This window comes from Lactuca virosa, chromosome 2 (assembly GCF_052849685.1).
Source record: "Lactuca virosa cultivar CGN04683 chromosome 2, Lactuca_virosa_CGN04683_v6, whole genome shotgun sequence".
Lineage (NCBI taxonomy): Eukaryota > Viridiplantae > Streptophyta > Magnoliopsida > Asterales > Asteraceae > Lactuca > Lactuca virosa.
The window spans coordinates 246,621,282-246,649,112 of record NC_136427.1 but is presented as its reverse complement, the minus strand read 5'-3'; the positions used below and the strand labels follow the sequence as shown (position 1 = coordinate 246,649,112).

General features: G+C 33.5%; 1 protein-coding gene across 2 annotated transcripts; it reads left to right on the top strand.

The window, feature by feature from the left end:
* The first annotated feature begins 658 nt into the window (after positions 1 to 658).
* Positions 659 to 27,446, top strand: LOC145160695 (4-hydroxyphenylpyruvate dioxygenase-like). 2 transcript variants are annotated; one of them, XM_079079981.1, is made up of 2 exons: positions 659 to 1,922; positions 8,601 to 8,692. In XM_079079981.1, the coding sequence occupies exons 1-2, from the start codon at positions 763 to 765 to the stop codon at positions 8,641 to 8,643; spliced, it is 1,203 nt and encodes a 400-aa protein (XP_078936107.1). In that variant the 5' UTR covers positions 659 to 762; the 3' UTR covers positions 8,644 to 8,692. The 2 variants fall into 2 exon arrangements, with proteins under 2 accessions (XP_078936107.1, XP_078936106.1); XM_079079980.1 differs by lacking the exon at positions 8,601 to 8,692 and adding an exon at positions 27,093 to 27,446 and having other exon boundaries at positions 668 to 1,922.
* Positions 27,447 to 27,831: the final 385 nt, after the last annotated feature.

Sequence of the window (27,831 nt, the reverse complement as noted above, 5' to 3'; positions counted from 1 at the left end):
GTATGCCTTTATTTTTTTATCTTTATTGTTTATAACGGTTTCGTATGTTAGTTCTTTTTTAGTACTCTCTATCGCTTGTTCCCTCTAATTTATTTATACTCTCTATCGCTTGTTCCTTCTAATCTATTTCCTATTTTGTAATTTCTCAGATCCGTACATTTTTTTTTTCAAAAATCCTATCGAATTGTCTTAAATATACTAACTCCCAATTCCCCGAGTTGTAGTAAAGAAAAGAAAAGAAGAGAAAATAAATTAAGGAGGGAAAAGAAGAAAAAAGAAAGGAAAAAATTTTGTCTTTTGTGTTCCTGAATTGAAGAGAAGTGGAAGGAAAGTTAAACATTTTGTACTTTCTCTCCAAATCCTTCCAAATCGAAAGGAAAGTTAGGATGGAAAGTGATAATTTCATTTCCTTCCACTTCCTTCTTTTAATGGAACTCGAAAACACTAATTTCTTTTACTTTCCTCTCATTTTCACCAATTTTTTTTCTTTTCTCTCGTTAAATTGAATTCGGGAAGAGGTGTAAGACTTACTTTTCCCTTATTTGTACATTTTCCATTTTTTTTTCATTATGCATATGCATCACACCATCTAAGTAACGTAGTAGTTTCTCATCCTATGGGGATATGATTGTCATTTCTGATTTCTACATTGTGATTCCGTTGATTTGCTGTTGTTATTGCTATATAATACGAGTAAATACTAAAACTAAACAAAATAAATTGAGTATTGAAAAGTTGTCAACAAGCTATCAAAATCCAAAAATGGAAACCGTAGCTCATGAGCTCAGTAATGGAAACACCATCACTGCTGCTGACGGAGAACAAACCGGCTCCGCCTTCAAGCTAGTTGGCTTCAACAACTTCCTCCGAACAAATCCAATGTCCGACAAATTCTCAGTCAAAAGGTTCCACCACGTTGAATTCTGGTGCTCCGACGCCACCAACACTGCCTGTCGTTTCTCTTGGGGCCTTGGCATGCCCATCGTTCAGAAGTCTGATCTATCTACCGGAAACACAACTCATGCCTCCTACCTCCTCCGCTCCGGCCAACTCAACTTCCTCTTCACCGCTCCTTATTCCCCTTCCACCACCACCACTGCCGCCTCCATCCCGACGTTTTCCCAAACTGATTGCCGCAACTTCACCGCCTGCCACGGCCTCGCAGTCCGCTCAATCGCCATCGAAGTCGAAGACGCCGAAATCGCTTTCTCCATCAGCGTCTCCCACGGCGCCAAACCCTCCTCTGCTCCAATCACCCTTGGAGATAACGACGTCGTATTGTCTGAAGTAAAACTTTACGGTGACGTTGTTTTGCGTTACGTAAGCTACAAGAGTCCCAACTATGATGCCATATGTACTTTTTTGCCCGGGTTCAAACCCGTTGAAAATACGTCGTCGCTTCCTGACCTTGACTACGGGATTCGCGGCCTTGATCACGCCGTAGGCAACGTCCCGGAACTCGCTCCGGCTATAGATTACGTGAAATCATTCACCGGATTCCATAAGTTCGCCGAATTCACGGCGGATGATGTTGGTACGAACGAAAGCGGACTCAATGCGGTCAATTTAGCGTGCAATAACGAGATGGTTTTGATCGCGATGAATGAGCCGGTGTACGGAACAAAGAGGAGGAGCCAGATCCAGACGTATCTGGAACACAACGAAGGCGCCGGAGTTCAGCATTTGGCGCTTTCCAGTGAGGACATATTTGGGACCTTGAGAGAGATGAGGAAGCGCAGCGGAGTTGGTGGTTTTGAATTTATGCCGTCGCCACCGCCTACTTATTATCGGAATTTGAAGAATAGAGTTGGAGATGTATTGACAGATGAAGAGATTAAGGAGTGTGAGGAGTTGGGAATACTGGTGGATAGAGATGATCAGGGGACTCTGCTTCAGATCTTCACCAAGCCTGTGGGTGACAGGTAATATTATGTTCCTCACATGAAACTCCTCAGTATTCTTCACTTCCCAAATCCCACTTATAGCATATTGCATCATTAAGACTTTTCTGAAGTAGCAACCATATTTCTTATCTATACCCTAAATTTTCTTTACTTTTCCATTTTTCTTTAATCAATAATAATATTATATAAGTGGGAAGTAAGTAAAATTTTTTCTATCTTTTAGACCTAAAATCATAACGTTTACAATTAAGCAATAATAATAATACCTGATAATTAATGATCTTATAAATAGTAATAACAATAATAAATGGTTTTAAAACATTTTACCTATATAATCTTGGGGAAAATACAAATCTAATCAAAATCCTTAATTACTTATAAAAAAAATAGCAAAAAAAAAAACCACTTAGCCAAAAATAGCCCACAAATAGTCAACCTACAGTTGACTACTCTTTTCCGCAGTTGACTACTATTTTCCCCTAAGACTATTATTTTCCCCTAATGGGCTACTGTTGTTTCACGGGCCCGTTTACTTTTTCGTGGCTCATTAGCCAATGAAGCACCCGAAGAACAACCAGGTTTGTCTACTTTTCATTAAAATTTTACCGTGTTTGTGATTAGGAGTATGTTTTGTATATAGGTTAAGTTTTTTTTGAAAAAAATCGAAAAAAAAATATAAAACCGTAGGTTTCATACGAAACCTACGGTGTACAAGTGTCAAATGCACAGATTGTGCAATGTCGACTTGTACACCTACGGTTTCGTATGAACCGTACAGACTTTTTTTTGACAAAACAGTAAATTAAACCCCAAAACAGTAGATTAAACCCCAAAACCGTAGCTTTTTTGACAAAACAGTAGATTAAACCCCAAAACAGTAGACTTTAAAAAAAAAAAAAAAAAAACGTATTTTTTTTTCCAAAACCGTAGGCTACGGTTTGGGAAACCGTAGCTAAACCGAGAGGAAACCGTAGGTTTTAATAAACCTACGGTTTTGTTTCTTAGAAATGAAAAAAAAAATTATACAAAACACGAAACATTATGGAATTGGCGAAACAGTAGACGAATATAGAAACCTACGGTTTCTTGGGCTATATTTGGACATTTACTAATTTTTGGTTAAAAATTGCTAATCACTTCCTTAATTTGGCTAGATTAGTAATTACCCCTATAATCTTTTATAACTTTTTAATGAATACAAGTGATTTTAAAATGCATTAACAATAATAATGATTAATAGTAAATTAAAATTATAAGTTACATTTTAACTTACACATAATTGTTGATATTTTAAAAAATTATCATGGTCAAGTTAAAAAAAAAGTCAAATAAATAAGTTTTAAATTAATTAATTGTAACATTTCTTTAAAAAGCAAAACTAAATAAAAAATTAATTTTATTTTTATTTACCCTCAATTACCGAGTAGAAGTATTGATGTAATTATAATATATGTTTTATTTTATCATATAGATCAAAATAGTTATTGACCCCACCATCTAGGTAACTGAACCCAGATGAGAACATATCGCCAGATATTTTTTTTTAAACGACAAGATATTATTGAAATTAAAAAAAAAACAGTCAGCATGAAGCTGGACAGATTACAAAACAGCAAGGATCCGACATGGAGCCATGGATAGTTAAATTAACTAAAAAAAAGGGAATCAACAAACAACAAATAGAGCAAGTAGTAAACACCAAGAGGTCAAGCCGCATACAAGACGATCAATTTTGCCCCAAAATTTTTTCACCAGATCAGCAGCTACTTCACAATAAGTTGAGTTTCAGAGACCCGGTAATAGCAATGAAATCCAATCTTTTGTGAGTGGTGATGTCTTTTACGAGAGATACTATGTAGAAGATGACTCCCCTCTCCTTGTGAGAATGCTACGACACTAACATCAGGTAGTATCAATAACGAATAATTCACCTACTTGTTAAGCATGTTACCTTGCCACGTGTCGAGTACACCTTGTGTTGCGATTTCCCGACCGATCCAGAGAAAAGGCCATATGCTCATCAGAACCTCTGCAATGCAGCTACTTAGACATTATTTGAGAGCATGAACCTTTGAAGCCAGACATTTGCACCAAACGTTATAAAACCTGTAGAAATAAGAACACCAAGGAACATATGTATCCTATATATAAATATATGGTGAAAAAAGAGAACACACACCGAGATTATACTTAACCCCCCCCCCCCCCTCTCTATCTAACCAACGCGAAAGAGAACACGAAGGAGAGCCTAATTATAGTGACACCTAAAATATGTCTACCCAATCAAAGATGTTCACACCAAACACACACTACTATAATTAGGCTCGACACCAATGACACCAAGTTTTACCCACATCAGCCCTAAAACCCCTTCCCCATCAATATACTGCTTCAAATATTGCATTCACTTACTGGATTGCAACACCATTTCAACCACCTAATTTTTTTGGCCTTGCTTCTGGAATTAATCCACATGTGACCCAGAACTTGAATTTCATTTGCCAGGTTACAATGCGATTTGTTACAGGTAGGGGTGAGCGCGGTGCGGTTATTAGCAAAAACCTCACCACTAACCGCAAATGCAGTTAATCCATTTTCAAAACCGCTTGGTGCGGTTATTTTTGCGGTGCGGTTAGGCGGTTATTTTTGCGGTGCGGTTTTGTTTTTTTTGTGTTGCGGTTATTAACCGCATGGATTTGGTGCGGTTATTTTGTGTGGTTTTTAACCACAGTTTAGAGCTCAAACGGTTTTAAGAGTTCAAACATATTACTTGTAATGATAAAAAAACTATAAGGTATAAGACAATTAACTTAAATCACAAACAACTAATATCTTAAAAACGTGAAATCAATAGTAATTAACAATAAATATCTTTAAATTGTCTAATTTCACCATTTTTCAAAGTTAAACACACTTTTGTCTTCTAGTATTTTATTCATCTTTCATCCATGAAACTTGCCTTATTTTTAATATTTAATATATTAATAATTAATTTAAAAAAATTGTATATAATATATGCGGTGCGGTGCGGTTTTTGAAAACTAATAACCGCACCGCACCGCAAATTTGCGGTTTTTGAAAAACAGAAAACCTCACCATCGGTTTTTATTGCGGTTGCGGTTTATCGGTTGCGGTTTATGCGGTTTTTGCGGTTAATTTTAGTTGCGGTGCGGTTTTTGCTCACCTCTAGTTACAGTTACAGGTGCCAGATATTAGTATCCGGATTTTCCATAGTATCAAACTAAACAATATAACTTTTTTTTGAACGTCATATTAAACTACTTTCAAATTATTTTTCTTATGTCCACAGTGGGATTTGAACCCTCAACCTTAAAGAGGGAGGACAATATCAGATACTGTTAGGTTAGAATCCCTTTAGTTAGACAATATATCTACCTAATTACATAATAACTAATAACATACTAACACAATTAACCATCACCTACCAACTTACACCCATAAACAACAATATACCACATGTCCGAAGCATCTTTTAGGTAAAATGACTTATAAGGGCAAAGATGTTTAAAAACGTTCAAAAAACATCATTAAATTTTTGTTTGTTTAAAAAAGACCATCCAGCTAAAGACATTATATAAAAAACACCAAACAAGTATAACTTTTGTTAAATCCAACCAAATGATAACAGGTTCTTATGGGTGAAAAGATGACTTGGATTAAAAGTTGCTTAGTTGGCATAACAATTAAACACATGGGATAGGAATGGATGACATGACATCTCTCTTCTTTTATTTCCTCCCAAACCCATTTTGACCCATTACTTGACCTGCCATTAAAATACTCAAACAAATAAAACTTCCAGCCTTTTTCCCATGCAAGGTGCAATGGAGATTCTCATTTTTATCGTAATGCAATCCAACTCTAAGACTAGCTGAAAGCTATATCAAGTAAGTAGATGTGTTTAAGATTGTTAATTTAAGCCTAGTTGCCTAAAAGATTCATAAATCAAGGGTAGAAATTGTAACATGCATTAAGATACGAGTGTCTGACAAGTGCACAAAAGAAAGTTGGAAGCATAGTCCCTGTATCAAGCTCTCCGTTAAGCTGCAATATTGGAGTTCATATGATTTTTGAGTGCAGACTGTTTATTTCAGTTAAAAAGAAGAAAAAGAAATCAAACCATAAAGCAGGGGCAGTTTGGTCATAAACTGTTAATTACCAAAAAAAAAAAAAAAAAAACTGCATATATTCGAGCTGTATGTGTGATGAGCCTAAAGCGAGGGCAAATTGGTCTTTCTGAAAAATCAAAAAATGACAAAAAAAAACTGTATATAGGGGTAGTTTGGTCCTTCTCTACATCACCCATCTATATACAGCAACTGAAATTTGGAAATGCTTATCAGTTTCAAGATGCATCATTACAAACAAGCAAAGCAGTCAACATGACTTGCTTTTATTAAGAGCATCCTGATGATGCTGCAATAGTAGGGTTGCGGCACAACTTGTTGCCCGTTTACCCGCTACATTTATGTAAAATTTTCTTCTTTAACATGTTAAATATAAAAAAATAAAATAAAATAAAAAAATTTATCCATCAACACCACCATAATTGACTGTTAAAATCAATGTCCCCAAGGCTGTGGAAATCGATTTCACAAAGGGTTGCACTATGGAATGTAGGAACGGACCCTAGAGAGGGTTCTGTGTTCACTCCCTCCGGTTAAACAATTTTGAGAAAGAAGGCTATGAAAATCAATTTCTATTCCACTTAATCTACGTAAAACTAAAAAAAATGTTATGTCATTTATAATTTTTGTTTATTAATATGTTCAAATCATTTTTTGTTGTGATATGACGGTTACCATCCGGTTTATTAATATGTTCAAATCATTTTTTGAAAAGACAAAACTTTGATGGCCTTTTTTGAACATCTTTAAAACTTTCATTCCTTTATAATTCATATTCCTTATATTTTAACCCAAATTGATTCCGAATAATCAAATTGAACAGGGATCAGGATAGGGATAAAGTATCCCATGAGTCCTGGAACGTAATCTGACATTGTTTCATAAAAATACTACTTGTAAGACTCATATGTTATACGGGTTGGATAAAACAAAAAATTAAATATAAAGGTTTAAACAAAAAATTATTTAAAATTGAAATTTTAGATTTGAAATTTAAAATTTAAATTTAAAAGGAAACATATTTAATACAATATATAAGTAGTAATATTATAATTTATTGATTATTTTCAATTTAGGCAATTATTAATTGAGGTGTAAATGTGATGTGTTAATTAAGAAAAGATAAAAAAAAATGAGAAAATGGCACATGAAAAAACATTTATTAAAAAATACAAAAGACATGTGTCCAAGTTAATGAGAAAGTGACATTTGGCAAAATTATTTTCATTTATTATGAAGGACTAGTTTATAACCCGTGGAAACCACGGTTACAAAATTAATTAAAATTTTATAGTCAGAACTCAAAATTATTAATCAATTATTTTAAATAAATTATTAATTAAGAGATATTTTTTTAGTTATATAAAGTTATAATCGTTAATTTAAATAAATATATGAAATTATATCACCTTATAATTTGTATTAATTTTATTTTAATTTTTATTCTAATGTTATTAATTTAATGTAATTAGAGTGAGAAATTTAAAATTTGAAATTTGAAATGAAGAATTAATAGGTTGACAAGTGTCATGGATTAATTAGAAGGCCTAATATGGTGACACATGGCAAAAGAAGAATAAAATATGCATTAATTAGGAGGCTTAATATGATGACACTTGTCAAAAGGATATTAAAAACTATTTTTTATTATAATAGGGAGATTTGATGATAGTATTTAGTACATTAAAAATAATATTAAAATTCAAAAAATTTAAATCCAAAAATCCAAAAAAATTTAATAAATGATCAATGTCCTACATAAGAAGGACGATTAGAGGGTGTTATGGGGAAAAAGGAATAGGAGTAGACGGGGATTGAGGGTTACCAATGGGGGTAGTAATTGGGATAATTAAAAAATAATATAAATAAACTAAAAGTTAAATAAAATTTTAGTGTTAGCAAATTATGTTAGACTAGTAATTAACTTGTCGGGCGTTGTGACGTAGGCAATCCGTTTTATAAGTTAAATTTTGACGATTGTATTGATAAAAGTTAAGTACTATTATATTTGTCAATACATAATATACATGGTCGGTATCATTGATTAACTCCAATTTATATCATTGTATAAGAACGTTTTATATGTGACCAAAGTCATACGTAGGTAAACTACAAAAAAATAAACATAAAAACATACATAAAATTTACATCGAAATGTAAACAAACTCGAATTTATACCAAAATGTAAAATAAGTAAAAAATTTCTTTTTTTATGTTAATGAACAAAAGTCAATATATATATATATATATATATATATATATATATATATATAGAAATAGGTTCCTGTGAAAATATATCTATCATGTGAAAATGAAAAGAACGAATAAGGAAGTGCCACCTAATATTGTTTATTATTAATAATTGATAATTCATTATAAAGTGCATTTGAACCGTTATGGGCTTTTTAGTAATTTTTCATTTTTATACGGGTATAACCGTAACATCCGTCTCATCCATCATCAACCATTTAATTCATTACCAATTCATACACGCTATCTCTCTCAAGAAACCCTAATACAAACAAACCTTATGTTTTAACCATAACAGAAGAAGAAGAAGAAGCTACCGTTTCCACCACATTCGCTGCTAACATCGCTGTCACCGCCACCGTCTCCTAAGCCGCTATTATGGTACTGCCGGCGCTGCCATCACCACCGCCCCTAATCATTTCCTCCTTCCACCGCTGTTGGCACCACAATCCGCGTACAGTAACGCCACATCCATTGAGAACCCGACCATTGATCGATTCACCACGGCTGCAACTAGAACACACCACCATCAAAGAACAACATTAGTAACACCGGTAATCCGCCATACATGTCCCAGTTTTTCTGCCTAAAACCCTTATCGGTGCTCTATTTTTCTTCTCTCTCTCTCTCTCTCCACCTTCACCGTCCAAGCGACTGTTTTTGCTCGATTCTTTGTTTAAATGACGATGTTTTGAAAAGTGATGGCATTGAGGATCATTTTTGCTCAATCCCACATCAAATTTGATTTTGGTTCTCATTCAAAAGTGTCTCTCTTCTCTCTCTGTCACACACACACACATATTGACACGATTCCTTTCTATGACAGTGTAGAGTTCGCTTGCAAATTACCTTTTTTCGGAAGGAGAAATAATCCAATGTACATGTTGAGAAGAAGCCATCGATTGAAGGTTAAAGCAACTAAAGAAGGTGTATCAAGTGTCGGCGAACCACTTCCTGTTGATAGACCAATATGTTTCCCAAGAACCTGTCCTCATTAAATGGCTTGATGGCAGACCATTTCTCCTTTTATTGATTAATATTAGTCTTCCTGGATATTTCGGGTTCTACCCACTCTGATTAGGTAGACAAATTTCCAATCTTAATTAAATACTATATAGCTTGAGCTCAATATTATTGTAGATATTTTCAAGTATTTTACTAATCTCTCCAAAGTTACTGCAACCCTCCCCTCTTCAATGCTCTCTAGTTTGGTTTGACTCTGACCACTATGATTTGCAACGATCTTTTCAAAATTCCTTCTACAATGGCTGCCTTTGGGGTAAAGCCCTCTTGGTGTTGCGTGAAGTGAAGTTCAAAGTTTTGTGTTGGGGATCACTTCTCTCTCTGTCACACACACACACACATATTGACACGATTCCTTTCTATGACAGTGTAGAGTTCGCTTGCAAATTACCTTTTTTCGGAAGGAGAAATAATCCAATGTACATGTTGAGAAGAAGCCATCGATTGAAGGTTAAAGCAACTAAAGGAGGTGTATCAAGTGTCGGCGAACCACTTCCTGTTGATAGACCAATATGTTTCCCAAGAACCTGTCCTCATTAAATGGCTTGATGGCAGACCATTTCTCCTTTTATTGATTAATATTAGTCTTCCTGGATATTTCGGGTTCTACCCACTCTGATTAGGTAGACAAATTTCCAATCTTAATTAAATACTATATAGCTTGAGCTCAATATTATTGTAGATATTTTCAAGTATTTTACTAATCTCTCCAAAGTTACTGCAACCCTCCCCTCTTCAATGCTCTCTAGTTTGGTTTGACTCTGACCACTATGATTTGCAACGATCTTTTCAAAATTCCTTCTACAATGGCTGCCTTTGGGATAAAGCCCTCTTGGTGTCGCGTGAAGTAAAGTTCAAAGTTTTGTGTTGGGGATCACTATCTGGAGCAACTCCCTGGCATTCATATGCCCTGTTGTTAAATTAATGTATTTTAACTATTTTGCCCTTGAGTTTGGGTTGAATTTTTGTTTCCATTATGGGTCCTTGCTGGAGTATGTGGTCTCTAGATTTCTAAATTGATGAAGTTCAGGGGATGGCCTCTTCCTCATCGGTCTGTTTGGACGATTTTACCATTTAGCCCCTTCAAGACTCGAGAGTTATCTTCCTGGTGTGGTTGGCCTCGGGCTGTTAATCCCAAATTATGTGATCTTGGTGTTGTTGACCTTGTGTTATTAGTTTCCCTCTCATGTAATCTTTGTTTTTTTTCTTATCAAACTCTTGTACTGTCCCAGCTTCCTGCTGGCTTTGTATATTTTTTAATACATTTTGCCATTAAAAAAAATGAATTGTCATAATTTAATCTTTTATTTATCAGTTTTAGTCGTTAGAAATCTTTATGATCCCATTTAGACAAATAAAATAAGTATTATTTGGAATCTGCAATATTAATACTTATACTTATTATTTAAGATAGTTATATTAATATGATTGAAACGTAATTGGAAATAACAAGAGCTTCCGTTTGTGGAACAGAAGAACGTGATGGCTTGTTTTTATATATCTTGTATATCTTTAACATATATTAATATGTTTTATACTATATAAATTCAAATCGCTTACAAATTAAAGGAATTGGACGATCTTGAACATCCGATGGAAGTTGATGATGATGAAGAATGTAAAGATGATAATTAGTATGATTAAATGGGTGAAAATATTTTATTTAGAATATATGATGATGCCGATTAATAAGAGATGGAAATATCAAGGTTGCCTTTTGAATATTTGAAATGCAGATGAAAAGTAATTAATTAAATATATTGCTTTTGAATCTATGATTTGCAGAAGTTATGAAACTGCTTCTTTTCAATTATAACCGATCCTAAAAGTGGGGAATTATTAATTTTGTAAATGACTCAAATACCCTTGAAATATAATTAAAGGATTTTTAGTTTAAATAATTGGATTAATGAGGTGTAATATAGTTATTGGTTGTTTTCATTTTCACATAATATTTGCGTTTTCGCATGAGCCTTCCCCTATATATATATATATATATATATATATATATATATATATATATATATATATATATATATATATATATATATATATGTGTGTGTGTGTGTGTGTGTGTGTGACCTCACTCATACGTAGATAAAAATAAAAACGAAAACATAAAACAATTACGTCGAAAGTAGACAAACTTGAATTTATACATACACATAAATATAAAAAAAACAAGTTTTTTTTAAATACTAACGAACAAAAGTTCTAAATATATTTCGAAACGTTGACTACCTCGAATTTATACCGGTACGTACATAAAAATAAACACGAAAAATATTGTTGCTTTTTTTTTGATAAATAAATATACAATGTTGGTAGCAGTGATAAAACATATTATTTGTGACTAAACTCATACGTAGTAAACGTGCATAAAAATAAGCATGAAAATGTATATAAAATTTACGTCGAAACGTAAAGAAACTCAAATTTATACCAACACGTACATAAAAATAAGTAAGTAATATTTTTTAAGGTAACGAACGTAAGTTCAAATAACAAAAATTGTATTATATATGATCTTAATCACTCGTAAAACATTAATAAAAATTAGGGGTGGCAAATCGGGTCATCGTGTCGTGTTTTTGTCTGACACGACACGACACGACAATGTTTTTTGTAACACGAACACGACACGACACGATGTCGTATTTTTTTCAACTAACACGAAAACAAACTGATTAAAAAACAACAAACACGACACGACAAATATCACATAATATAACAATTAATTTATTTAATTAATACATAATCATACAGAACACGACAAACACGTCAAACACGAAAAACACGACTGACAAATGCTAAATCGTGTCAATTTCGTGTCGAAATTTGAATATGAACACGACACGACACGACGTCGTGTTTTTTATACTTGACACGAACACGACACGAACACGAATTCAAATTTCAATTTTGTCCCAATTCCGTTTCGTGTCGTGTCATCAATTGTCATCCCTAATAAAAATAAGCACAAACATGTACATATGAAAAACAAGTAAGTTGTTTAAAAAAAATAACAAACGAAAACTATAAATTTACGTTGAGACATTGACCACCTTGAATTTATACTGACACACACATTAAAATAATCACATAAAAGTTTAGTTTACGAGCGAATATTATTAAGGAAAAGTAGATTATATATACTACAGGGATAAACACAAAATTTTACAAAATGGAAGGGATGAAAACGACATTTTATAAAGTTCAAAATGAAGGTGATGAAAGTGATATTTTAAAACTAATCAGGAAAAGTATATAGCGAAAACAATCATTTTAGAAAATATATCATTATAAAATTTCATTTCATTAAGTATTTAAAAAAATATAAAGGTAAAAACTATCATTTTAAAAGGTATAAAATTATATGGATGAAAAAAGTCATTTTATAAAATATTAAGGTAGAAAATGTCATTTTACAAAGTATTTTAAAAATTATAAGGGTAAAAGTGATATTTTAAAAAGTATAAGGTAGGAAATGTTGGTGGAAACTACCACCGACGTTGCCTTTTAATGCTTATATATCTGGAACCTTGTTGATGTGTGTATCGTGGCCTTGCGAGATTCTTTCCGTTTTAAATATTAAATGGGTTGAGAGAACTATTTAATTTTTGTATCATGTTGTATCAATTTATTTATTTAAACAACTTGTTCAAACAAGTTTATCTCTTAGGGGTTTAATGTTTAGGTTTTAGAACTTATAAGTGTGTCGTGTCGTGTTGTAATATTAAAGGTGTTGAAAGAATTTGACAATAACTTTAATTATTTATTTTTCGTATCATATCAACCGATTATTAAACATAACAAAATCTCTTATCAAAACTTATTATTTTCATGTTGGATTGACGGACTGTGTCAGTTTTACCGCCTCTAAATTGATAATATACCACTACAAACCTTGGTTAATAATTTAGCAGTATTTTTTTTGGTAAATGATTAAACTGGAAATTCTTTAGTTTGTTACATTAAAATGATATTAACGCACATATTACTTAAGGGAAAATGTCATTAATACCCTACAAACTTTTCAATTTTGGTTTAAAAGGTCTCTAATGTAATTTTTTTGGCTTTGTTGAGGCATAAAGTCCATTTTATATGTGTTAAAAAGCCAATACTAATAGATATTGGAAGGGGTCATCCGGTAAACATTTGTCTAGTCAAAATGATTTGTTGCCACATCATTTAAAATTGGTCCACATGTGTTGCGATGATCTCTCTCTCTCTCTCTCTCTCTCTCTCTCTCTCTCTCTCTCTTTCTCTCTCTCTCTCTCTGTGTGTGTGTGTGTGTGATTGCTTAAAGAATCACCGATCACAATAACATCATCATGATAGCAGTAAACCCTTCAATAACATGTATCGTATTTTAGTTTTATAGATTAAAATTTTAAATAGATTTGTTAATGCTATATGAGGAATATGAATAAATGTTTGATTTAAACATAAAAGATTTTGAACACGAAAACCCAAGAACATTATTAAAAAACATGTTTGATTCAAACATAAAAAGAACTTTAGTTATCTATATGAGTTAACATAGGAAAGAAATTACCAAACGTCTAAACCTAAAAATACAAAGTACTTGTTACCCAAAAACCAATCACCACTTCTTTGTTTCAAACACCTATTTATGCATCAGTTTGAAACTCTATTTTTGGGGTTTAGATTCAAATCCAGAAACCAACAGCCACCACCCACCACCAACATCTTCCATTGTTCACCAACGGTATCTTCCGCCGTCCACCATTATTTATTATCCAAGATCAAAAGAAACAAATCACACCCACATCTGGAACAAAATCGGGAAAAAATATAGAAAAAAATATGTGAGGAACAGAGCACCAGAGGTGACATCCATGGACGAGAGCTCAGTCCCCATGTCGGAGATGAAAATGAGTGAGAGGTCAGGTGACACAAATCTTCGATTTTTATCGTTTTCATTCTTGAATCTATTTCTTGAGTTCCAAAAACAGCCACCAGTGAGAAAAACTTAGAAGATATGATTTGGTTCAGATTTACCATGATTCTTGTTCTTGACAAACAGATCTGGAAACCATCTCTTTGCATCACTGAGATACAAGATCGATGATTACAGTCGGAGGTCATGATATCGTTGTTCCTGGTATGTTCTACAGTAGACATATTGTTGATAACATTGTCATATGATTATATCAAAGAGAAATTACAAGGGTTCTCAGAGAAAAGCATAAAGACTACAAGGAATAAAGCGGATATGAATACTAGCTAGACAGAAACCCTAATGGGCTAAAGACAAAAAGGGCCCATAAACAAGCGGGCTAATAATATAGACTAACATCCCCCCTCAAACTCACAATGCCGCAGCAATAAGCATTGAGAGTTTGTCACATAAGAACCGAAACCGAGAAGCCGATAAAGCCTTCGTAAAAATATCCGCAAGCTGCAAAGTTGATGAAACAAATGGAAGCGAAATGGTCCCAAGCTGCAGATGATGACGAGTAAAATGACAATCAATCTCAATGTGCTTCGTCCGCTCATGAAAAACAGAATTCTTCGCAATTTGTATCGCACTTTTATTATCACAATTCAAGGGAGTAGGTGAAGAAATGTAAACTCCCATATCCGCAAGCAGCCACCTTAACCAGATAATCTCGCATGTAGTTACAGCCATAGCACGATATTCAGCCTCCGTGGAAGATCTAGAGACAACATCCTGTTTCTTGCTCTTCCATGAAATAAGAGACTCTCCAAGAAATACATAAAATCCAGTGGTAGACTTACGATCATGACGATCACCATCCCAATCAGCATCACTATAGGCACGTAACTCAAGAGAAGATGTCGAGGGAAACAAGAGAGTCTGAAACTGAGTGCCACGAAGATATCTCAGAATACGAAGAACAGCTCCCCAATTAACAGAGGTAGGTGCAGTAACAAACTGACTGACAATATGAACAACATGAGCAATATCTGGACGAGTGACTGTGAGATAAACTAAACTTCCCACCACAGTACGATAAAGATTCGGATCAGACAAAGGAAAACCATCAGTAGGAGAGTATCGAGCATTGGTTTCAAGAGGGGTATCAACAGTCCGATTGTCAGAAAGTCCCGCCCGTGTAAACAAGTCAGATATATATTTAGTCTGGGAAAGAAGGTACCCTTTCTTAGACTGAGCGACCTCAATACCCAAGAAATAACGCAGCAAGCCCAAATCCTTCATAGCAAATCGACGAGCTAGATCATGCTTCAAAGACTCAATACCACCATGGTCATCACCTGTAATAATCATGTCATCCACATATAAGGACAGAAGAATCCGTCCTGCACTCGAGCATCTAACAAACATAGCAGAATCGTAATTACTCTGGACAAATCCAAGAGAGGTAATCACTGTGGAGAATTTCTCAAACCAAGCACGAGGGGCTTGCTTGAGCCCATACAAAGCTTTGCTAAGCCGACAAACCTCGCCCGGTCGGTGCTGAATTCCTGGAGGAGGGGTCATATAAACCTCTTCATGAAGGTCACCATTCAAAAAGGCATTCTTGACATCCATTTGAAAGATCTTCCACTGTCGAACGGATGCAACTGCAATCATAGTACGAATTGTCGTTATCTTTGCAACTGGGGCAAATGTCTCCTCGTAGTCAAAACCATACTGTTGGGAATACCCTTTTGCTACAAGTCTAGCCTTATATCGTTCAACAGAGCCATCAGCTTTTGTTTTTATCTTGTACACCCAACGACAACCTATCGTATGTTTCCCAGGAGGAAGAGAAACCAAATCCCATGTATGAGTCTGATGAAGAGCAGTGAGTTCTTCAGCCATAGCATTCTGCCAAAGAGGATCTGAAACAGCTTCTCTATATGATTCAGGTTCAGACAGATGATGGATGCTTGCTATAAAAGAAGCAAACGGTCCTGAATATGTAGAGTAAGAAAAATCTGGTAGCTTGGTGGACTTGACAGGACGAGAAGATCTCCTGAGGGGTGGTGGTGGAGGAGGATCCTCAACTTCAATAATCGGAGGATCAGGCTCAGGAACAGGTGGAGTCGAGGCACCCTCTGAAGAAGTGGGTGTGTCATGTGCTGAGGGATCATGTGGCATAGATGAGTCTTGAGCCTCTATATCTTCATTAAAAGGATCAATACGCAGAAGATCAGACTTTGTTATATTGTGGGTTGTAGCAGGAATCGAGTAGAAAGGAATATGTTCCAAAAAAGTAACGTGCCGAGAAACATATAACTTCTGACTCACAGGATCATAGCAACGGTATCCTTTCTGACCAATCCCATACCCCAAAAATACACAAATAGCAGATGTCGGCCCCAGCTTGTTCCTTTCAACATGAGGACGAAGAACAAAACAAGTACATCCAAAAACTCGTAAGGAAGAGTAGTCTGGTGGATGACCATATAACTTCTCAAAAGGAGATATTCCTGAATTCAATGAAGTAGGGATACGATTAATCACATACACAGCAGTTAGGACTGCTTCTCCCCAAAAGGCACTAGGGACCTGCGCAGACAGGAGCAATGAGCGGGCAGTCTCAACAATATGACGATGTTTTCGTTCTGCCACATCGTTTTGCTGAGGTGTGTCAGTACACGAAGACTGGTGTATGGTACCATCAGAAGCAAGTAACTGAGTGAAATCATTAGAGGTATATTCATCCCCTAAGTCACACCTGAAGCACTTAATCACAGCCGAATGTTGAGTTTTAACAAGAGCTCTAAAATTGCTGTAAATACCAAAGAAATCAGATCTGCGTTTCATAAGATAAACCCATGCATATCGAGTATAATCATCTATAAAAGATACATAATAGGTTGACCCACCCTTTGTGGATACTGGTGCAGGACCCCACACATCAGAATGAATAATATCAAAAGGAGCAGTAGAACAAGACATACTTTTATTGAAGGGTAAAGCAGAAAATTTTGCTAGTTTGCAACCACTACAATCAGAAATATCACAAGAGTTTAAATGACCCAAAACACCACTTGTCACACCCCGCTAAAGCGGAAACACAGGGCATGGCAGTACAAAGGGTTTCATCGCAAAAGTTAAAAGACAACACCAACCATAGTATTAAAAATCATTACAAATTCACAATGGGTTTGAACAACTTTTAAAAGAAATTACAATGTAAATTGAAATACAACACATGCGAATGCTCCTAAAACTAAAGTGTCACTAAGTGCCACTTACTCGATGATTCCTGAAAAAGCATGTAAAACGAGCGTCAATTATAAAATTAGTTGGTGAGTACTCACAAGTTTAAAAATAATATTGGTTTCATGAATCGAAATCAAATTTTGATATAAGTTTCCATAGATAAAAATATATTGCTAAAATGAGTAAATAAGTTTGTGTAAACAAAGTTCGTTGTCATCATGAGAAATAAAGTATGTTGCCAAAAGAGATGCAACGTTCATATCCTCATTGGAAATAAAGTTTGTTACTAAAATGAGTAATCAAGTTTCATTGCTACAAGGAGCAAACAAGTTTGTTACTATAAGAAGCAACCAATTTTGTTGCTAAAACAAGTAAATAAGTATTTAGTAACAAAAGTTCGTTGTTATAATGAGATACAAAGTTTATTGCTATAATAAGAAACAAAGTTGATTACTATAATTGATAAACGAGTTTATTGCCATAATAAATAACAAGTTTGTATGTGTATGAGCAAACAATGAGTCTCAACCAAACCTATGACTGAAGCCCTATCAAGATCTATGCTTATCGTTCCATAGATGAATATGGTATCATGCACTCCAGCAATAGGGCGAGTGAGGAGTTGTCAATTCCTAATAGCGTTATCCATAATGACCATTGGCTCAAAGAGTTAATGGTTAGAGATAAGGGAAGGGCCTTAATACGATAAGTTCTCATGTTCCGTGTTGCATAGACATACATAGAGAGATATAGCAATAAAATAGCAATCATGTTTGATACAAATCAATTTAAATACAACATTCAAATAATAGTTTTTCGGGACATGCTTTTCCACCCCAAAACATAAAAACTGAAAATAGGGGAGTGCGTGAATACTCACAATATGCAAAATATAGCAACCAAGTTTATACGAGTCAAATAAATACAACGAACATAAATAGTTTAGGACATGCTTTTCCACCCCAAAACGTAAAAACCGAAAATAGGGGAGTGGTGAATACTCACAATATGCAAAATATAGCAACCAAGTTTATACAAGTCAAATAAATACAACGAGCATAAATAGTTTAGGACATGCTTTTCCACCCCAAAACATTTAAAAAATGAAAATAGGGGAGTGGTGAATACTCACAATATGCAAAACATAGCAACCAAGTTTATACGAGTCAAATAAATACAACGAACAATAAATAGTTTTTCGGACATGCTTTTCCACCCCAAAACATAAAAACCGAAAATAGGGGAGTGCGTGAATACTCACTATATATAAAATATAGTAACCAAGTTTATACGAGTCAAATAAATACAACGAATATAAATAATTTAGGACATGCTTTTCCACCCCAAAACATTTAAAAACCGAAAATAGGGGAGTGGTGAATACTCACAATATGCAAAATATAGCAACCAAGTTTATACGAGTCAATTAAATACAACGAACATAAATAGTTTAGGACATGTTTTTCCACCCCAAAACGTAAAAACCGAAAATAGGGGAGTGGTGAATACTCACAATATGCAAAACATAGCAACCAAGTTTATACGAGTCAAATAAATACAACGAACAATAAATAGTTTTTCGGACATGCTTTTCCACCCCAAAACATAAAAACCGAAAATAGGGGAGTGCGTGAATACTCACTATATATAAAATATAGTAACCAAGTTTATACGAGTCAAATAAATACAACGAATATAAATAGTTTAGGACATGCTTTTCCACCCCAAAACATTTAAAAACCGAAAATAGGGGAGTGGTGAATACTCACAATATGCAAAATATAGCAACCAAGTTTATACGAGTCAATTAAATACAACGAACATAAATAGTTTAGGACATGCTTTTCCACCCCAAAACGTAAAAACCGAAAATAGGGGAGTGGTGAATACTCACAATATGCATTGAGATGATGCAAATGATGCCTTGAGCTAAGTTCCACTTGTACCACTATCGATTCCTACAATAATGGTATTCGCTAGTGAGTCTCTAATCGAAATCTAACACTAGTATACTTACTACTACAATAAAATTATGCCAATATTGTGTCAAAATTTAATATTGATAAGTTACAAACATTTTTCTGTGAAAATTAAATTTCAATGAATCAATTGTTATATAACAATTTAAGTGGAAATTTCCCATTATTGAAATGCTAAAATTTAACAATTTAAGAGGTGTTCCAATGATTAAATATTCAAAAACTAAATTAATTTAGTTCTAAAATTTCCCAAAGTTTGCATTTCAGTTTTAATTGAAGTGAAAGACCTCAAGATAAATTTTCTTGAATTTTTGATTTGTCTGACTACTTTTCACGATTTTAGTTTCTTGAATAACCATAAAATCTTGAAAAATACTAAACAGTTAATAAAAATTACCAAACTTTAGATTTTGGTTCTAAATGTACTAAAAGACTTCTAGATAAATTTTCATGGAGTATGAATATGTATAACTATTTTTCATATATTTAATTCTCTAAATAGATACAAATTAATGAAAAATAGAAATCAGTTTCCAAAATTACCCAAACTTTTTGTATTACTGTTATGAAACATTATTAAGCTGGGAAAAATATAAAAATTGATTTCTAAACTGTTTAACCTAATTTTATGATTTTTGAGCATTTATTCTAATAAAAATTGAAATAAATAGAAAACAGTTTCCAAAATTGCCCAAAATTTTTGTAACACTTTTATTATACATTTAGAAGCTGTGAAAAATATAAAAGATATTTTTCAACTAGTCTTTCTATTTTTCTTTGTTTTATCCTCTTAAATAATAATTAATTGGAGAATAATTATTAAACAGTTAAAGTAAATTACCAAAATTTTTGTACACTTCATTTTCAGAGTAAATAATCTGGGAAAAATACCAAATGTGGTTTTTATATACTGAAATCCGATTTTGTGTATTTAAGTGTATTTAATCTTAGAAAATAGGAGAAAAATAGTATACAGAAGAGAAAAATCATCAAAATTTTTATGTAGCCTCCTAATGTACTACAAGGTGTTCTGGTAAATTTGCATGAAATTTGGATGAGCAGAACTATTTTTTTCTATTTTTAGTCCATTATAAATACAAAAATCAGAGAAAAATAGGAATACATTATGAAAAATTCTGAAAATATTTTTCTAAGTCTTATACCTCTGGTAGAAGCTGCGAAAATTGTTATACAGCCTTTTCAACTTGTCTAAAGTGGTTTTATGATTTATTGGGGCTAAACAAAAAGAAAATTCAAAACCATATTAAACAGTAACAAAAGTCATTGAAACTTCATGGGAGATGTTTATTAACTTAAAGAATAATCCACGAATTTGTCCAGAATTTATTTACTAGTGTAAGTATTTTATATGATTTAACACTCTATTTTCTTATTATTTTCATATAAAAATAAAGAAAATATATATTGAGCTGAAAATTTTCAGAATGCATCTTCATACAATTTAACAACAATGAAAAATTGTTTTCTTATTTTTTGATGTTGAAAACCATGCCTAAAGGCTCAATAAAATGTATAGAGAAAACTTGGTTCTTGTGATTTATGTAAAGATTATTGATGTTACTTTGACAATTTTTGCAACATGTTACAAAGACTTTTGAATCAAGATATTTTTGTTCCTGTTAATACATGATATTAAGAGTTTAAAATAATTTTTGAATGATTTTTAGTGATGAATAAGTCCTTTGAACATGCAACACAAAACAAATGTTCATAAGGAAAGTGCTGTTTGAGCAACAGTTTTGTAAAAATTGGTAAAAATCGAAATATTGGAATTTTCCAGTGAGCTCAGATGGGTTTGAAAGCTAACTCAAAATATTATATTTCAGAAAAAGAATCACGAATTTTGGCTAAGAAATGAGTGAGATATGACAGTTTAAAGTCAGGTAAAGAAATCTGGCAGATTGCATGCATGATGATTGGTTAGAAAAGTGGGTTTTCATCATTTCCTTGAGTAAATCTTTTCAAGTATTTTAAATATATCATGATAAACTCATATTTTAGTCATGTTTCCAAAGATCAAAAGATTAAAACTTATGAAAATGTATACATGCATTTATGAACAAAATTTTGTTTCTCAAAAACTCTTAACTTGAGTTTGATGTTTTAATCCTTAAAATCGATTTTTGCACTAAGATCATGAACATGCAACCTTGTTTATCATACATGCATGGTGTTAAAACACATCCATGATGTTCTAAAAACCATTTTAACAAAAAGAAAACAAGTTTGAAGAAGATGAAGAAGTAGAAGTCGGATTTTGAAGTAAAATGCACATGCATGGCTTAAATCATTGTTGTGGATCTTCAAGAGATGTATGTTCTTTACCTTAAATTTATTTGTGGCTTGAAAAACCCTTATGAATCTCCATAATTTCGTGGTTAAGAGGCTGTGGTTGTGGTGTTTGGAGAAAAAAATTTAGAGAGAAGGTAGAGAGAGTTTTCTAGAGAGAGAAAGAAGAGAGATGTGTGTGTGTTGGAGAATGAGAGTGTGAGAGAGAGATATGGGAAGAGAGGGGTCCGAAAATTTGAGTATAATAACCCTTTCTCATTCATTTGTTTTTATAAAATTTAAGTTATTTTATAAAATATCTAAATTTTATATAAAATGTGCACTAAAATCAAGTTTTTATTCATGAAACCTTGATTTTTGACTTATAAATTAAGGATGAATGTTAATGACTTAAATTTTTATTTTCCTTGATTATATTTCCCTGAATTTAATTGTTTTAAGATAATATTATAAGTTTCATAACTATTTTTATAGAATTCTTGATGTTAAACTTTATAAAATTTAAGTTTTAGGGTTTTTAGGGTTTTTGAGAGTTTGTAAAAATTTGGATATCAAAATAAATAGAATATTTGAGACTTTAAATTATCTTATGGTATTATAACTCTTTTATAGTTATAAATAATGTTTGTAATTTATTTTTATCGGTTTATTGGCATTCTATGTAGTGATTCCGAGATTCAAGCGAAATTGAGGAATCAAGTATACTAGTCCTAGTCTTCAACTTTGACTTAAGTTTCTATGAGACTTTGACCTAATTTCTACTTCTAGGTCAAGTGCATGATGTATGTATATGATTCATGAAAAGGTGTTCGAGTCAAAGAGTGACCCGAATATGGATAGCCTCTACAGTTAAGTAGTTGTAGAATTCACATATCAATGTGAAATCTAAGTACATTATCCATTGTTTCTAGTTGCTTCCAAGTTTCTAGTAGGTTATAACTGAGCTTCTAGTCACTAAGTCCAGTATGTGTCGTGCGTATATGTGCAACTAAGTTTATTCAAATCTAGAACCGAATCGGATTTTGACGGTTGTCACACCACTAGATGCAAAGAAATTCAACCGTGATACAGACACATGTCCCAAACGAGAATGCCAAAGATAAAACTCAGACGACAAAGGACTCAAACGAAAAGAAGATAAATCAATGCTGGAAGCAGCAACAACAAATACTTTGAGGACCTCCAAGACATATAGTTCCTCCACCCTACGGCCGATCCCAATCACCTTCTGGGTGTGTTGATCCTGTATAACACAGACAGAATCAGAAAAGAACACCCAGTTACCAGAATTCCATAACTGACTGACTGAGGCAAGGTTCAAAGTAAGTTTGGGAATGTAATAAACATCAGGAAGAGTTATATGAGAAACGGAGACAGGCCCAATACCCTCAACTAGCATAGATGTATCACTAGCAGACTTAACAGAAATAGATGACACTTGCGACAAAGAAGTAAATGATGACAAATGAGGAGTCATATGATGGGTTGCACCAGAATCTAAAATCCACAAAGATGAGGGAATACCTGAAGTGTCAGATGAAGAAGGACCAGAATGAGACATAGATGTAGACACGGCAGTAGGATTAGAAGCCAAATATTGTCTAAAGCTCTCAAACACCTTGGGATCCAATGCAGATGGTGGCATATGTCCAACAGATTCTGTGTCAACTGGTGGAACAGCAGCAGCAGCAAATTGTGGAGGACAAGGGGTCCATGGAGGAGTACCAGAGCAACGCGACTGATACTTCTGTTGACCAGACCTATTTTGTTGCCCTGACCGAGGTTGACCAGATTTACCCTTGTTGACTAACAATCGACACTGAGCTTTCCAATGATTCTTCTGTTTGCAGAATGCACACTCATCATAAGCGACTCTTGAAGTTTGTCGAGATTGACTGGAGGAGACAGCAAGCACAGCAGGAGCGGGAGTAGGAGTAGAGGTTGCTTTAAACCCTTTATCTGCATGGGACTTGATACGAGTCTCTTCTGCAATTAACTCATGGACAACTGAATCAACTGAAGGAAGAGGAAAGCGATGAAGAATTGTTCCACGAAGACCTTCAAAATCAGAACGCAAGACCATCAAGAACTGAACCAAGCGTTGTTCTTCCCTCCTAGCAATGTAAGGCTCAAAATCTTTTAACTCTTTAGATTCAGTAAGAGCCAATTGATCCCAGAGATCAGACATAGCAGCATAGAAATCTTGAATGCTCTGGTCATTCTGTTGAAGGGCACGAATATCATATTCCAATTGGTATTGTTTAGCAAAATTGGACTGAGTATACAGTCTCTCCAAGTGATTCCAAACTTCCTTTGTTGTATCATACTTAGCCAACTGCATACCAATGGACTGAGTAACAGAGTTATTGATCCAAGTAATAACCTTGGAGTTATCAGTCTCCCAAGCATCAAGCAACATATCATAATTCTCAGTTTGAGCACTGAGGGTTTGGCTTTAGTCCCAGTGACATAGCCCCACATATTCTTCCCACGAAGGAAGTTCTTCATAATGTAACTCCAATACGTATAATTCTTTCCATCCAAACGAGTACTGATTGACTGAAGGGAATCATCCTTTCCAGTCATGTTGATAGTGAATGAATAACCACAATGACAATATAATAATCTGAGAATGAAAGGAGTAACAAACCAGCGGAAGCAATCACTTGAATAACGAATCAACAGCAATTATGAACCAACAGCAGCAACGAACCAACAGTAGCAACGAACCGATAGTAGCAACGAACCTACAGCAGCAACGAATCAACATAAAAAAAACGAATACCAGTGATAATGAACGAAAACGGCATGCTACAGATGACTGCTACAAAGACTTCTAACAACGTATCAAACCTCTGCTCTGATACCATGATAACATTGTCATATGATTATATCAAAGAGAAATTACAAGGGTTCTCAGAGAAAAGCATAAAGACTACAAGGAATAAAGCGGATATAAATACTAGCTAGACAGAAACCCTAATGGGCTAAAGACAAAAAGGGCCCATAAACAAGCGGGCTAATAATATAGACTAACAATTGTTGTACACGGATTAGATAAAATTCTCGAGTTCATACTTCATATGATAAATTCACTTTCGATTGTGTTGACTGGTTGGCTAATGTTTTTTGATGTCGTAAAGATGTGCTTATTTATCTGAAACTCCTATAGGGAAAAATTTACGGTGGTTGGTTTCTGTGAATGGGAGCAACATAAAAGCGGAAGAAGAAGATGATGGATAAAGATGTGAGGTGGATTTCAGTTTAATTTCTTTTTTAAGTGAAAAAGCCACATGATTAAGGAAACCAGTAATTACAGATTAAGGTTTCTTTTAACAGGTAAAAATGGATTTTGTGCCCCTAAACAACAAAAAAACATGAAGGACCATTTAAAATAGAACTTGATAGTTGGTTTGGGCTACAATGACATTAACTCATTACTTAGAGGGTGTTTGGATAAATTAGCTTATAGTTTATTAGTTTATTGCTTATTAGCTTATTAGTGGTGAGAGAAATCAGTTTTTGCAAAATGTTTGGATTAGAAATAAGCAATAAGCTATAAGCAAGGGGAAATGCTTATTAAAATTAACTTATTTAGCTTATCCCCACCGTAATAAGCTGATTTTTAGTGTTTTCTATCCAAACACTTAAACTTAGCTTATAGTGGTACGAATAAGCAATAAGTAATAAGCTCCCTCTTTTTTCCTTATCCAAACACCCTCTTAAAGAGCTAATTCGAAGAAATAACAACGTGTTTGTATATACTCTTATTGTCATGTCGTTGGATGCTACCTCATTCTACGATGACCTAACAAGTAAAAGAAGTCTAAAATCTTAATTTTTGAGAGTTTGTTTGTTGTTCTTTCAAAGCTCCAGCTTTCAACAAAATTTTAAATGAGGGTTTTAAAATATAACTGTAAGTTTATAATTTATGTTGGTTAATATAAAATTTAAAGTTATATTAACATAAAAGTTGAGCGGGAAATCCATGACTTTTAGATAGGGTTCATCATTTTCCATTGGGGATGAAGATATAAGGACACATTTTTATTCCCATTTGGGATGCCGGATTGAGGCGGGATAACGGGATGAGGATGTGGAATAAGGTCCCTGATACTCCTCTGTCTCATTCCTATCTCTAGTTATAAGAAAATATTATAATAATATTGTCCTATTATCGGTTGAAATTTAATACATATCTACAAAATAAAATCAACATGTTTTGATGATTTACCAACCAAAAAATTTATATGGATGTAACTCATGTCCTTAGAGCATCTCCAAGTACACTTTTATTTTTAAAGTGTAAAATAGAGTTTATAATGGTTCATCACTTCATCTACAAGGTCACTCTAAAATAAATTTTACACTTTAATAGAGTGTGAAATTAGAATGTCAGAAATAGTATAACTAACATTCCAAATTTAGAGTGTAATGGTTTATTTTACTATTTATTGAGTGTAAAATAAAGTTGAGTTGGAGCTGTTACAATCAATAAATAAAGTATAATTTCAAAATATAATGAGGTTGGATATCCTTTTAAGGTTTTTGTGTCACTCTCTTGTAGGGGTGGCAATTTATGACACGACACGACAAAAATACACGACACGAAACGAAATTGGGACGAAAATGAATTTTGAATTCGTGTTCGTGTCGTGTTCGTGTTAAGTGTCAAAAACACAATGTCGTGTCGTGTCGTGTTCGTGTTCAAAATTCGACACGAAATTGACACGATTTAGCGTTTCCTTGTCGTGTTTTTCGTGTTTGTCGTTTTTATCGTGTTATGTATGATTAAGTATTCATTAAATAAACTAACTTTTATTTATTTTATCTTTGTCATGTTGTGTCGTGTTTGTCGTTTTTTAATTCGTTCGTTTTCGTGTTAGTTAAAAAAAACAACATCGTGTCGTGTCGTGTCGTGTTCGTGTTATATAAAACCTTGTCGTGTCGTGTCGTGTCAGACAGAAACACGAAGCGATAGCACGATTTGCCACCCCTAGTCTCTTGGTTGTGAGGCGTAAAGACTCATGAAAAGAAACCAGAGAAAATGAAATGTCTTGCTTGCAAATTATGAGAGATAGAGATAGAGAAATGAAGAACTTGATTTTTGTTTGTGTAAACTAATATGTGGTACACATGGAGAAAGAGAAAAAACCTTATCCATTTTCCTTTAGTATTTTCAACAACCTTAAATTGCATATTATTCATTATGAAAAACATATTTTAAAATACTTTTGCATTTTGCTTACAGTAACAGTTGTTTCTAATTGGTGATTGTTATAATTTTATGGTTTTTTTTTTTGTGTACAAGTAGGCCAACCATATTTATAGAGATAATTCAGAGAGTTGGTTGTATGTTGAAAGACGATAAAGGAAATATACAGCAAAAAGCAGGGTGCGGGGGATTTGGCAAGGGGAACTTCTCGGAGCTCTTCAAATCTATAGAGGAATATGAGAAGACACTTGAACCACCATTGAACCAATAGCCGATAAGTGAAAAATGCTAATTGGTAAAAATTCCCACGTCTTGTTGACGTGTATGTGTATTCTATGGAAAATATTCCTACAAATGTATGGGAATAAGTGTACGAAATATGAAATGTTAATCATATTTAATCAATCTTTGCTTGAAAAAACAAGTTCTATTTGTAACCAAAATGACTATGTAATAACCTTAAAATAAAATAACAAAAGTTATTTTACTTTATGTATTTTGATTTTAGTATATAGAATAAAAATGAATATATATATATATATATATATATATATATATATATATATATATATATATATATATATATATATATAGGCTTAGGTTATTTCGTTTTTACTAACTATTGTGTGTCATAATGCACAGATCTAGACCACCGGATGAATAGAATCAACAATTATGATCTGAAGGTCTATGATATTACAATAGGGTGACATGTATCATATAATCACTTAAATTTCAGCAAAAGGGTATTTTGGTCAATTAACTTATTTTAAAAAAGGAAATTTTCGGAATTTAAGGGATCATTAATTCCCTTATTTTTAAAAAATCCGAATTTTTT

Excerpts from the sequence above, each read along its gene's own strand:
- LOC145160695 (XM_079079980.1), top strand. The coding sequence starts at position 763 with ATGGAAACCGTAGCTCATGAGCTCAGTAATGGAAACACCATCACTGCT. Across the intron at positions 1,923-27,092 it reads ACCAAGCCTGTGGGTGACAG|GCCAACCATATTTATAGAGA; the intron begins GTAATATTATGT and ends GTGTACAAGTAG.